Below are 14,875 nucleotides of genomic sequence, written 5' to 3'. Positions count from 1 at the left end.
ATACATCCGGGACAAACAATAGGATTTATTTAACTAGACTTCTTACTATGAATAAATGCTTTCATAGTTCGGAATTATACAGAACAGAAACAGAGAGCCAAAACACAGTGTATGCCTTGATCAACCATGATAGAGACCCTTAGGTTATGTAAGTTAATAGTAAATATGAACCACCATGTGAGGGCTTGTTTGAATTGGCGCTGTTCATTGGTTTAACAAATCCTTTGTGGGCTGTAGACACTTAACAGTTCTGCACACAATGCTTGAACTGAATTACATAACAGTTTGTACAACTAGTATGGTAAATTGGCACTTAAGCAGCAAAGTGCTATCCTGTTATAGTGCCATATTTCTAAAGCAAATTGCCCCTTAATTGAAACCTCTTTGTAACATTGTAGCATTAGTGATGAGTAATCATTTTTACAGTTTTGGAAAGCTTCATGCAATTAATGGGGGTGGGGTGGGGGTATTAATGTTGCCTTAAGAATGTTGCATTCTTATTCGCACAAACGAGACAAGGGAAATATAGTTTTCCCTTTTAAAAGGGTTTCTTCCCTAGTAATGAAGCTCTGGTGCTAATGATCCATGCAGACTCCCTCAGCAGCTTCAAATTGGAAATACTTCTCTGCTACTCTGCTTCATTAACAGGACATGAAGGTAGACTGCTTCGATTTAGGGCACAGTAAAACTGGTGGATAGTTAGCACAGACCACATTTGGGCTAATTATTGTTTGTACATTTCATTGACTGTACTCTTTCTTAATGTTAATGTCGGCCAATTCTCTTATGAAAAAAAGCAATAATTACAGAAAAATTTTTTAATGTGGGTCTATAAATCATTATGCTCTCAACTGAATTATATATTTTATTGTATTTTTCTCTATTCTATATCTGGGGAATTATTAGTGACAATAGGATTTGAAAAGGCAATTCATGATGATACAAGTGAAATGTAGATAATAAAAATGATCACAAGTGAAATGTAGATAATAAAAATATATATATGTTGTGCAAATAGTCAGTGACATCCAGAAAGTATTTTATTTGTACTTGAGACTCAAGAGTAATGTTAGGAAATTCTTCTTTATGGAGAGAGTGGTTGATGCCTGGAATGCACTCATGAGGGAGGCGGTGGAGAAGAAAACGGTGACGGTTCAAACAGGTGTGGGATGAACGCAGAGGATCTCTAATAAGAAAATAATGGGTATATATTGAAGGAACTAAGGCCAGTACTGAGCAGACTTGCATGGTCTGTGTCCCTTATATGGACATTCAGTTGAGGACGGGCTGGGGAGGGCTTTAATGGCTGGGATGGTTAAGATTGCCTGGAGTGAGCTTTGATGGAGACCAGGGTAGGATTAATTCTTCGAGGGCCCCTAGGCACACAAGTACACTGGGCCCTTACCCCGCCCATGCTCCGCCCCTACCCTGCCCATGTCCTGCCCCCATTTATCTGTTTTCTTATTTACTTCTTTATTTCCACTTGTATTTCTTTTTTTTTTAAATTCAAAACAAACAAAGATTAGCATACCAAACATCTCTGAACAAATCCCCCTTCCTTTCCTTCCCACCTACTTACCTAGGACTTTAACTCTGAACCCTTTCTGTGCATATATAAAAGTGTTCAAATATTTGTAAAGCAGTAATACTATTCAAAATATAAGTCTATATTAATAACCAAGTTTGCAATGCCTCTCAACTGCCTCACTCTACATCAACCAACTGTAGCCCATATGTATGTATAAACAACCAAATCTATAACTCCTCTAGTACGTTCCACTCCATGTATGTTAACTTGCAATGAAACAACAAAGGCAAGCAGTCCACCAAAGAATCCAACATGAAACAAAAGAAGATTGGCAGAAAATAAGGAAATTCAAATCAGGTTAGTTCAAGGTGCTCCCAAGAACCATGCCTGATGCATTTCACCAAACAAGGCTAGTTAACGCTAACAAAAAACCATGTCTTTCATACAAACAGAACAGAGAAAACACCTTCGCCTAGTATCCTCTCCCCCTTTTACAAAACTGTAATATGGTTTTTAGCCATGGCCAACGCTAAAAAAATGCACTACAGTTTTGTAAAAGAGGGGATAAAATAGAAATACGTAGACAAAGGTTAAATAAAATTGCCATATTGGTAAGTCATCCTTCAGCGGGCCCCCCTGACTCATCCCTTCGTAATTTCCCTTTCGGAAGTTCAGTGCCGTGGCGGTCGTTCTGGACCGATGTTTCTTCCCTGCATCCAGGTTGAAGCGGATCATATTGTGATCGCTACTTCCCAGCATCCCTTCTACTTCTACACCTTGTGCTTGTCCTCGCAGTCCATTTAGAATTAAGTCCAGAATTGTATTTCCTTTTGTATTTTCCTTGACAAGTTGTTCCAGGAAGCAATCGCCTACAGCATCCAGGAACTTTGTCTCCCTAGCGCAGTCGGAGGTGCATAGGTTCCAGTGTATCCCCGGATAGTTGAAGTCACCCATGATAACTGCGTTGCCTCCCTTGCAGTTGCATTTAATTTCGTCCGTCATTTCTCCATCAATTCCTTCGGACTACCCTGGGGATTAGTAGTAGATGCCAATCTTTGTTTCCAGTCCATTTGTTCCCGGAATTTTGACCCATAGAGATTCTAACTTATCTGTCGGTTGTGGTGTGTTCTCTCCAGTAGATTCAATTCCTTCTGACGTATATGGCAATGCCCCTACCTTTTTGGGCCACTCTGTCTCTGTGGTATAGTTTATATCTCGGTAGCACAGTGTCCCAGACATTTTCCTCAGTCCACCATGTTTACGTGATGCCGATGATGTCAACGTTATCTTTTTGTGCCATAGCTTCTAATTCACCCATCTTATTCCTAAGGCTCCTTACGTTCATGTACATACACTTGTGTTTGCGGCCTGTTCCTTTCTTGCATTTCCTTCCCTCTTGTGTCCCTTTCGATCTGTCATGCCTGTGATCTGGTGAGTCTTCCCCTCTATCTTCCTGCACGGTATCCTCCGGGTATACCTGTTCCCGAACCATCAACTCTCTCTCTTGGTCGACTGTCGACTTTCCCCCTTCTTCCTAGTTTAAAAATTTCTCAACTTGTCTCTTGATGTTGCTTGCCAGAAGCCTCGTTCCGTCTCTGCTGAGGTGGAGTCCGTCCTTCCTGTATAGCTTGTTTTTCCCCCAGAACATCGTCCAGTTGTGCACAAAGTGGAATCCTTTTTCCTCACACCAGCGCCGCATCCACGCGTTGACTGCTTGCAGCTCCATCTGCCTCTTCTTGTCGGCCCTGGGTACCGGCAGGATCTCTGAGAATGCTACCCTCTGCGTTCTTGTCTTTAGCTTCTTTCCTAGCATCCAGAACTGGTCCTTTAGTACATCTCTGTTGTAGTTCCTGCTACTCACGTTGTTCATCCCCACATGGATCATCACCGCCGTATCTTCTTCTTCCACACTGTTGATGATCCTGTCGATGCGGCTCACTATGTCTTCTACCTTGGCTCCCAGTAGGGAGCATGTATTGTTGGGCAGACTGGATGGACCATTCGGGGCTTTATCTGCCGTCATTTACTATGTTACTATGTTAACTCCATTTTTTATCCTTTGATCCTAGAATTATGCCAATGTATGATGATTCTTGTTTGCTGATTTAAAGATTGCTGGTTTGAATGGGGAGGCATGAACAGTTTTCGGCTTTGTGTACCTGGTTTTTAATTGCAAGCAGCTCTTCTATTCTTTTGTGTGTTCCCACACCCTATATTGCTCATGAACTCTATTACACAAGAATATTGCTAATAATAACAAAATATAAATTCAAAAATATATAGAAATGTTATTAGCCAAATAGTGGGAGTACCCCCTGAAAAATCATTTAATTTAAGTGGAGAAAAAGCCTCAACTTTATATAATATACAGACAGCAACCCAATGAGTTTTTTTAGCCGTTCTAATTTTGTATCATGGGCAAAAAACTCCACAAACTTTCAAAATGTAATTTTTCAAAAATGGGAAATCATCCCATCACTGTGCGCAGGGAAAAAAGAAAACAAAACAAGAGACACAATCCACTTAACTTCATAGGTGTCATCAATCAGCACATAATGCCCAATCCAGCATGTCGATCTTCCTGCTATAGCAAACTCAACGTTGGGGTGAAGATAAGGAACTAGCTGTTAATATCCAACAAGGCTCTAATTACCACCATTATTTGGCATTTTAACAAGCAATTATTGACATTAATTAGAATCAATTACAGGTTACACATGTAAATTTAGGCACAGGATCTGCACCTAAATTTTACACACAAGTCAAAAAGAAGGTGTGTGAATGGGTGGGTCATAGGTGCATCAGGGGTGTTTAAGTTATATCAGCGCCTAAATCTAAGCATGGGTATTTGTGCCACATTTCTATTGGAGCAAATGATGCAGTTAGATGCGGTTTCCTAAGTTGTTACATAATACAAGTGTACGACATCATTTATGCACCAGAATATAGGTGCAGCCATGCATGTGAACTCAATGGCAGACATAAGTGGGTACACCTGGGTACCATGCCACACATGCAACCTATATTACTCTATAAGTTGCACGTCACTAGGCAAAACGTTCATGATATGCCCTTGCACTTCCCATGATTTAAAAAGTATCACCAATGTCATCTGTCTTTTCAAGCAATATTATGGTATAAGGATTTAAATTCCCTAATTGTGACTTTGAGACTTCCCACCACGCATGTGCAAGTGCTTTCATGCCTGATGTCAGCTCATTGTTCTTCAGTTCTTAGTTTTCCACAGAGTGAAGAAGTTGTGTCTGGATTCTGTCCATACGAGTTGCCTTCCAGTCAACTATTTTTGCCTTTTCAGCTCATTTTCTTTTTTCATCTAATTAGTGTTTTTATTTTCTTTCTTCACTGTTGCTTCGGGTATTTTTTGTCAAATTTTGACGTTCAAACTTCCCTCAGTAGGGCTTCGGCCTGTCTAGTCTTCTTTCTTTCAACTTTTATTTTTTGGTCTCAGTTTTGCAATCATTGCATTTTTTTACCTTGCCAACAAGATTTTTCCTCTCATGTCGGGTTCAAAAAGTGCTCTTGTTGCCAATGGCCCATGTTGCTTGCTGATATGCACAACTGGTGCTTTCAGTGTCTTGGGCCAGAGCAACAAGTGGACTCTTATACCCACTCTTTTACATTGAAAAAAACGCTCCTTTAATGCTCAACGCATTCAACAAGAGAAGCTTTTTGGAGTGGCCATGGCCTCCTAGGACAAGTCGGTGCCACCAGTACCAAAGGTACTGGCATCTATGCCTCCCTTGACGTTGGACTCCATTCCTGCTTTGGGCAAACCTGCTAAGAAGCTGTCCTCTTCTTATCCAGTGTCACAGGAATCTTCAGCATTGAGTCCCTTGATGCATGCCAAATGTCGATGCCACCATTGATCTCCTTCAGTGCAGGCTGTGTCTCCTTTAAGGCGTGCTTGCTCATTGAGGTTACTCATGCCTTGGCACCCTACAGCAGCATTGGTACTGGCTGTTAAATCAATAATACCAGTGTAGTCCTTCCAGGACCAATTTAAGGAGTTTTTCCAACAGGAGGTGGCCGTGCTGTTTACAGCACATGCGGCACCGGTGCTTGCACTGACTCCCTCGATACTGGCCTAGCCTAAGCACAGCGTATCGAGGCCCCAAGGTACCAAACCTCACTCTCCTAGTAAGCCTACATCTTGAAGAACATTGAGATCCACGGTATCGATCCTCATTATTCTAGTAAATCTAAAAGAGTCTCAACATCTCATGGTACCAGTTCCCATTCACCTCGATATAAGTCAAGATCTACACACTCCTTGAAAAAGCTGTAGAAAAACGTAGATTCTATGTTGGAGAATCTGCCCCTGCCATTTGATCTCTTACAGATGAGTATTGCCTTTCAATATGTATAAGTTTGATATTGATAAATATATTAAGTAAACTTTTAGACCGATGTAGAGGCTGGTGCATTAGTCTGGAAAAAAAAAACAGCTTTCTAAACAGTGGCACTGCTGAGGTCACCAATATTCCTTACTCTATTGTGATGTTTAGACTGACAAAATACTTCAGAGAACATATTATTTGGGACTGTGTCCATCTTTGGCATTGATTTGTCAGATTCAGCTTTCTTCCATTTTTCTGTCTCTTTGTCAGTTCTAGTTTTCCATCTGTTTCCTTTACCCAATCCATATGCATCCTCCCTCTCTCATCTCTTCCCCTCTCATCCATCCATGTATGGTGTGCTTCCTTCTCTCTTTCTGTCCATTTCCCTCCATACATCAGGACTGGCTAAAAGAAGATCTTCTGGATCTGCTCTATACCTTCTACAGTAGGTCTGTGGAGGATCTGGCTTTTACGTATGTGCTGCCTTGGGACTCAAACTTGCCCTGTTCTGTCTATGATCCTGTGCTGCCTCTGCCAGATCCTCTGGCTACCCTGGATTCCATGCTGTATTGGTCTGTCCCAGATCCAGTGGCTGCTTATCCACTCTGATCTGATCCATTTTGGTAGGGCTTACCTTGCCTAGGAGCTTCAGATTTTGTTTACATTAAGGTTGGATTCAGGGGTTTCCTCTGGATCTGAGTTTTCAGCAGTAAAGTTGGATACGTAGATTCCAAGATCCAACTTTAATATATATTTTTTTAAAATCATAAGGGTAATATTCAGCATATTAACCTCATAATCCTAGCATCACAGTAGTCACAGCAGTATTGTCGTTAGTTGTTCCTGTTATATCATTATTACTATGATATTATATTGTAGCATGAATGTCAAGGTATATGCTTTTTGTTGTCACTGTCAAAGATACTGTCATTCATGCTTTAGATGTATGTATACATTAAAATATTAATAAAAATGATTGAACTAAAAAAAAAAAAATCATAAGGGTAGCTAGGACAGACACAGGATCTAGAACAGACTGAGGCAGCAGTGGATCTGGGGCAAAGCAGGGCACGTTGGAGTTCCATGTCAGAGACAGCAGAGGATCCAGATCAGTGCATAAGTTAAAGCTGGGTTCTCTGCTGACTTGACTGTGTATCTCCTTCCTCTCTTCCATTTCTCTTCATCCATGTGCATTTCTTCCTTTTCTCTTCAGTTCCTCTTCCCTCCCCTCCATCCATATGCATTTCTTCCTCTTTTCTTCCCTTCTTCTTTAGCCCATATACAGCATATCCCCTCACCCCTTCTCCTTCATCCATGTCCACATTCCCCTCTATCCCTTTCTCCCTCCCACCCTTCCAGCCATCCTTACCAACTCTTTCCATTTTACCACTTCCCTCAGTCCAATATCACCCCCTCTTCATCACTGAAGGCTCTTCATCACTGAAGTTAGCGCTGGTGTTAGGTCTGTATCCTTATTGCTGTGGGCCGGACTAGAGGTAGGCAGCCGGAGGGTGGTGATCAACCTGAGCCCGATGGAACTTGAGAGAAGAGGAATAGTTTCCCAAACTGTGGGACCCTATGGGTTTGCCCCCCCCCCCCCACTAACGCCGGCCCTGCTTGTTCATTTTGGTCAGCGATGGAGCATTGCCTGGTTATTTTCTCTGTCTATCATGTATGTCTGAAGTTTACCCACCAATCTACTTTCTTTGCAACTCCAACATTTTAGAATAGAGATGGGATTTGAAATAGAAACATGATGGCAGATAAAGGTCAAATGGCCCATCTAGTCTGCTCATTTGCAGTAACCATTATCTCTTTCTCTCTCTGAGAGATCCCAAGTGCCTATCCCAGGCTCTTTCGAATTCAGACACAGTCTCTGTCTCCACCACCTCTTCTGGGAGACTGTTTCATGCATCTACCACCCTTTCTGTAAAAAAGTATTTCCTTAGATTACTCCGGAGCCTATCACCTCTTAACTTCATCCTATGCCCTCATTGCAGAGTTTTCTTTCAAATGAAAGAGACTCAACTCATGCGCATTTACATTACGTAGGTATTTAAACGTCTTTATCATATCTGCCTTTCTGTGGTTATAACCAGTTCCACAGGTCCTCAGCCCACTGCACTAACCATTAAGCTACTCATCTCTGTATTCCTATGATCAGAATAATCTTACTTTAAAGTCTGGGGCTTGTTGAAAGCTCATCTGTTTATTTAATTGATTTTATGTGGATTTATGTAATTGAGCATTTTTATGGCTTTATTATTTGCTTGATACCTTCGGAATGGGAATGAAGCATCAAATAAAGAAATTTAATCTAATATAACCCAATGTGTTCTTGTTTTTCAGAAAAAAAGCTCTAGAAATACAGTACAATTTGATTGTGATTAACAGCAATAATAAAAGAACCATTGCTAATTATGTACTGGATACTTTATCAAACTTGTATGGCTGGATGATTCTTTTGGTGGATCAAGAGACCTATGTCCTGGGGTTTGACATGCCCTACATCAGCAGCAAGCTTCAGGTAATATTGAGTACAGTCAAACCTCGGTTTACGAGTAACCCGGTTTGCGAGTGTTTTGCAAGACGAGCAAAACACTCAGCAAACTTTTGACTCGTAAATCGAGCATTGACTCGATTGTCGAGCCCCCACCCGACCAGACCCGACCGCGGGAACCAACAGTATTGCTCCCCCCGAGGCCACCGGTGCTGCTATCGCCTCTTCCCCCCCTCCCCGACTGGCCCTGTCCTTACCTCTGCACTGCCGGTGATAAAAAGTGCCTGCAGCCGGTCTGCTGCTGAGCCTTGAGCATCTGTGCATGCTCAAGGCTTTCTTGATCTCATCCTCACCAAGATTCTCATGAGACTCGAGATCTCATGAGAATCTTGGAGAGGGTGAGATCCAGAAGGCCTGAGCATGCACAGATGCTCAAGGCTCAGCAGCAGACCGGCAGCAGGAACTTTCTATCACTGGTGGTGCAGGGGTAAGGACAGGGCCAGTCGGGGGGGGGGGGGGAGAGGCGATAGCAGCACCAGTGGCCTCGGGTGGAGTATGGGAGTCGGGGTGAGTCCGGCAGGAGTGAGCCAGCACCTGAGAGTCCCAGCAGAGGGGGTAGTGGCATTCGGGGGGGGGGGAGGGGGGGCAGCGTCCAGGAGCGGTAGAGCCAACAGTGTCCAGGCGGGCTCTGTGGCGGCGGCGTTTGCTTAGCCAGCACCACCCAAAGTGAGAGGCAGCAAACAGCAGCAGAGGAGGAGAATTGGAGGAGCCGCGTGGATGGGTCTGTGGCAGAGGCAGCGGTGGAGGCGTCCCTAATGGTAATTAAGTTTTTGGGGATGTGGAACGAATTGTTCAAGTTTACACTAACTCTTATGGGAAAAGTTGCTTTGATATACGAGTGTTTTGGTTTAAGAGCATGCTTCTAGAATGAATTATGCTCGTAAACCAAGGTACCACTCTATTTGTTTTTTTTAAGTGACAATCACTCATTCCTATCCTAGCTGCGAAATTGACTTTCCATAGTTTCCAATTGAATATGTAACAAAATGATATCTTTATCAAAGGAAGCAACAGTAGCCTCCAATGTCTCTATAGATTGCCCCATCTTCTGCACATTCACATCAATCTCACCCAAACTTTTCTCCACTTCAGAGAGCTTAACTGACATAATTGAAGCAACTGTTCCTTGCATAGAAGATTCAATTTGCTTTACAACTTGCCACACATTGTGTAAATTGACCTCTTTTCCCTGAGGCTCAGTTTCTTCAGAGGTAATTGCAGTGACCATCTATACCAGTGGTCTCAAACTCAAACCCTTTGTAGGGTGACATTTTGGATTTGTAGGTACTTGGAGGGCCTCAGAAAAAATAGTTTATGTCTTATTAAAGAAATGACAATTTTTGCATGAGATAAAACTCTTTATAGTTTATAAATCTTTCCTTTTGGCTAAGTCTTAATAATAATATTTTAATTTATAGCTAAAGAGACATGATCAAGAAACTGTTTTATTTTACTTTTGTGATTATGATAAACATACTGAGGGCCTCAAAATAGTACCTGGCCCCTGGTCTGCGAGTTTGAGACCACTAATCTAAACTGTCCTAGGGAGAGAGGCCTTAAAAATAGAGTATCCCTTACCCTCATTGCCAGTTGCCTTTCCCTTCTGAGGTAAAAGTAAAGGAGAATATTGATAACCCAGTGGGGAAACAGCTATCTCCTCCAACGATATGTTTCCAGGTTGAACAGGTGGAGTTCGTTCAAAGGATGACAGGGAAGCAACTGTTGGGGAAGTATCAATGTCTGTTACCGGAACAGCAGATCTTAAATAAAAATCCATGGGATCTTTTACCATAGTTGTGGTCGACGATGGTCCAAATATCGATTTATTCTTCCTCTTTCTTCACAAGGTAAAAGTCAATAGTCCCCTGTTTCCTGCTTCTCTGACCTGAGGAGCTAACTGTTGTGTGTGAGTGAGGTTAGGGTTATAATAATGGTGCCTGGCACGTGGGACAAAAGGATTATAAATTGTCAGAGAGAAACAATACCAAATACAATGAGACATAAAGATTACGGACTGTTAACTTACCTCTAGGAGATAAACAGAGTGGAAAGACCATGATGGAAGTTTTTGCTGAAAACTATGAGTAACAACAGGAAAGTAATGGGTGGGAAGCGACTGTTACAAAAATGGTGCCCATTTCTGCCAGCAGGAAGCATAAGGGAGGAGGTGGAATTGCCTGAGGGAAAGGCATTGTGATATCAGTGTGACATGCCATGGGGATGGATTCCCAGTGAGAGAGAGTAGACTGGAACCACACCCAAACTTACAGATTGCATGTGGAGAGCAAAGGGAACAATCATAAGATTTTTTCAGAAAGAAGTAGGGTTGGAATATCGAGCCTCCTTGATATAGGGGAGGATACCTCCAGACCAAAGCCCAGAGGGGGAGACCAGCTCTGAGAGTGTTGCACACAGACTGGTTCCCATAACCCTTGAATAGCTCAGTTTGTGGAATCACAAGCCTGGTCATGGGCCCCTCAGAGTTGAAGAGATGAAGTGGAGGGTGTGGTTGGGAAAGAGGAGTGCCAGCTACCTAGTGTACCCTAGGCCACTGTAATTGTACAGCTCTCGACTTGCAGGATCAGAAATAGTTGTCCAGATGATCGGGACAAGGACCTATAACAAGTATCTGGGGCACGAGAAACATTCCCTGCCTCCATCCCTCTGCATCTGATAGGGAAATCAATCCACTCCTTTTGAGGGTTCCCCAGCATACTGGCGAGACCTGGGAAGAATGCAGTGTATACTAAAAGATCTGGAAACTGAAATGCCTCAACCAGAAACCGTTTTTCAATTTTTGTGTCTGGCACTATGAGAAGTTGACCTTGCATTGCCCACTAAATTAAGCACCAAAAGACCACCCAGAGCAGGAGACATTAGGTTCTTTGGGAAGTCACTGAGTATTCATGTGTATGTGGGAAGAGTTGGAGGACACTTTGCCTGAGTGAGAGGGGGGATAATATAAAAAGGATAAGAGGAGTTAGGGCTTTTGGTCATCCTGTTTCTCCCACCAGAGCCCTAATACTGAGGGAGATTCCTGAAAGTGCTGACAGCAAAGGGAAAGTTTATGTGGGTTTGTGAGAAGAGCAGACCGCAGAATATTGTAGCTTGGCAGGAAGATAGCTTGGTCTGGGGCTGAGGAGCAAGGATGGGACCTGTAGAGGCTCACCAAGAAAACCAGTGAGATTTTGATCTCTCAAGAGTACCAACAGAAAAGGACAGAGCAAAGATTTTGTGGAGACCCAACTGAAAAGGGTAATTGTGAGAGTGAAAGAACCTGCTTACAGCAGAGCCTGTGGGGAGTGTTTCAGCATGGCAGGAAAGATAGAGTGGTCCCAGGCTGAGAGAAGAAGGTGAGACCCAGAATGGCTCACTGTGTATACAAAAGGAGTTGTATGAAGAGATTGGGGAACATAGCAAAAGTGTTCTGAAGTAGACTGTATCACAATGAGCTTTGGAAACAGTTTCAGTATTCAGATGAGAGTGACTTGTAAATAGTCTCGGCATTAAATCTACAATCAGGTTTCAAATAAAGTTCCAGTTATCAATTGCACCTTGGTCTCTGCTGAAATCTTTGATAAGAGATAAGATAGTGGCTGAGTGTGGTGATTGAACCTGGGAAAGTGATCCTATGGGAGCCAACTTTTAAGAATAATTGGGGTGCTAAACCCTTCATAAATTGCACCTCCTTGGTCAGACTGAACCATTTGCTCAATATTATGGGTGCTCAAGCATCTACAGCCTTAGGAGCCAATTTTTCAAAATGATTGAGGATGTTAAACCCAAGGGAAATTATCCCATCGATAGACACAGTCATGGAGTTCACTCAATACTGGGGGTGCTCAAACATCCAGAGCACCCACAGAACTGTGTGGAATTCTGGAGGCCGCATTACCGTAAGGATGTGCTGAGACTGGAGTCGGTCCAGAGAATGGCCACCCGGATGGTCTCGGGACTCAAGGATCTCCCGTACGAGGAACGGCTAGATAAGTTGCAGCTGTACTCACTCGAGGAACGCAGAGAGAGGGGTGACATGATCAAGACATTCAAGTATCTCACGGGCCGCATCGAGGTGGAAGAATATATCTTCTTTTTCAAGGGTCCCGTGGCAAAAAGGGGGCATCCGTGGAAAATCAGGGGTGGGAAACTGCACGGGGATACCAGGAAATTCTTTTTCACTGAAAGGATGGTTGATTGCTGGAATAGTCTTCCACTTCAGGTTATTGAGGCCAGCAGCGTGCCTGATTTTAAGGCCAAATGGGATAGACACGTGGGATCTATTCACAGAGAAAGGTAGGGGAGGGTCATTGGGGTGGGCAGACTAGATGGGCCGTGGCCCTTATCTGTCGTCTATTTCTATGTTTCTATGTTTCTATGACCTACCTTATCATATCCATCCCTGGCCTACACCCAGCTTAAGAGGCAATAAACTTTTCTTTTTGTGAATCCTGGTTGCAGGTCCCTGACCTGAGGAACTAAATATGCCTGACTGTGTGAGTGAGACCAGGGTTGCACATGGATGCACTTACCACCTCATGAGAAGAGAGTAAGCATTCATGTGCTATCATACAAGTGGCAACAAGTATTTTGAAATAAATGCAATGTGGAGTTCACACATCTATTCTATGCACCCTTCTCCCAAGTTCCTGCTCTCTAACAAGGCATACAGTTAATAACATCTGTGCATTTGAAAACTCAAGAGTACAAACCTTGATTCCATTGCTGTCCTAAACTCATTGTTGAGAGCACTGTTGCTAAATAGGTAACTTGACACTCTGGAATTTGTTGCCGGAGAATGTGGTTAAAGCAGTTAGCTTAGCAGGGTTTAAAAAAGGTTTGGATGGATTCCTAAAAGAGAAGTCCATAGGTCATTATTGAGATGATTTGGGGAAATCCAGTGCTTATTCCTTGGAAACAGGATACTGTGCTTCATGAACCTTTGGTCTGTTCCAGTATTGCAATTTTTATGTTCTTACAATTGGAATATTATTTAACATGCATACAGGGAAAGCTTTTTCAAAAAGCCCATTGTATATACATACTTGAACATTTATGCTTGTCCAAGTAGATATAAATGTCTGTGGCTTCATTTTAGGCATGCTTTCTGTCACATTGCCCCTAGGTTTATATAAAAAAACCCAAAGGGCTCCTTTTACTAAGGTGTGCTAGCATTTTTAGCGCATGCAGGATTTTAGCGAGCGCTAAACCTGCGCTACATGGCTAGAACTAACACCAGCTCAATGTTGGCATTAAGGTCTAGCGTGTGCAGCAATTTAGCGCGCGCTAAGGCCCTAACGCACCTTAGTATAAGGAGCCCAAAGGCTCTGAGGCATTCTGTTCTCCATTGATTCTATCCCATTGTTAATCTTTACTTTGTTCAAATGTCTTTGTTTCCTTTTAGGGACCTATTTACTAAAATGGGGTGAAGGTTTGCATGTACTGTGCTTTTAACGGGCAAAATTAATTCATGTTAAGTGCAAAATCTATGTGATAATTGTTGGGAGTATGCCCAGCTTGTCCTGTGCAGTTACAAAGAAGTTCTTTACTGTCATGGTAAGAACAAAACAAACCCACTTGGAGATACTCTGACCGATATTCAGACCGATACTCTGACCGATATTCAACGATACTGAAAATTCAGTGCTGACGCCATAGCCAGCAACGAGTTAAATTTCCAGTCTATTTTTGGCTAGCTGAGACATAGTTGGCTAGGCCAATATTCAGTGGCTAGACGACTAAGGGCCAGATTCTCAAAACTAAAATCTGCCTTTAACATGCGCACTAAACAGTTCTAGCCAATTTAGAACGCTTGTATTTTAGCGTCAGATTATCAAAACAGCTTACCGAGGTCTTTTGCGAGCTTTCTAGCAGTCTCCGACACTGCCTTACAAGTGGGATCTTCAATATTTAAATGAAAACTCTGGTGGATTTTTCAACATCGCCGAGTCATTCTCCAAGCGTGATGTCGACTTTTGGCGACAAAAAATCAGTGACTGGTCTGGGGGTGACGGTACAGTGCCAGCACTGTGAAAAGTGCATCTCGTGGCGTGTGTTTTGACTGTGGCTAATGAAACAAAATACAAATTACATGATTCACATAAATTATATATATTTTTCTCTTTTTATGAGAGTGGTAAAAAGCACGCTTCTTGAGTACCTGTATTATAGCTGTGTCTTATGTGTTTCTGGCTGTGGTTCATCGTGTAATTAGATTTTTTGTTTCTAATGTCAAATTTTAAGATTTACATGAAAAAGTTTGAAACATGATGCCAAATGATGCTGTATTTCCACAGCAGCCAAAATTCAGCATGAAAGGGAAACTGCCGTAAAAATGCTGGGCTTTTATCTGTTTTTGCAACTGCTACATACATGTGTGTCACGCACATATGACTAGGTCTTAATGAACAATGATGTACCATCCTTTTAGGC

At 42.5% G+C, this 14,875-nt stretch overlaps 1 protein-coding gene across 13 annotated transcripts in view; it reads left to right on the top strand.

Annotated features, from left to right (window-relative positions):
* Window positions 1-14,875, top strand: part of PKHD1 (PKHD1 ciliary IPT domain containing fibrocystin/polyductin) — an 800,857-nt gene that overhangs the window by 510,064 nt on the left and 275,918 nt on the right. For all 13 annotated transcript variants that reach the window (XR_004538726.1, XR_004538727.1, XM_033936724.1 and 10 more), the window contains one exon: window positions 8,236-8,413. Coding sequence is in view for 11 of the 13 variants with exons in the window: in XM_033936724.1 (XP_033792615.1) it covers window positions 8,236-8,413 (178 nt within the window). In the remaining 2 variants the exon portion in view is untranslated. The remainder of the gene's footprint in view (window positions 1-8,235; window positions 8,414-14,875) is intronic.

The sequence above is a fragment of the Geotrypetes seraphini genome, chromosome 3 (genome assembly GCF_902459505.1).
Source record: "Geotrypetes seraphini chromosome 3, aGeoSer1.1, whole genome shotgun sequence".
In the NCBI taxonomy this organism is placed as follows: domain Eukaryota; kingdom Metazoa; phylum Chordata; class Amphibia; order Gymnophiona; family Dermophiidae; genus Geotrypetes; species Geotrypetes seraphini.
Note: the sequence above shows the minus strand (reverse complement) of the source record. Positions and strands in the feature narration are given on the sequence as shown.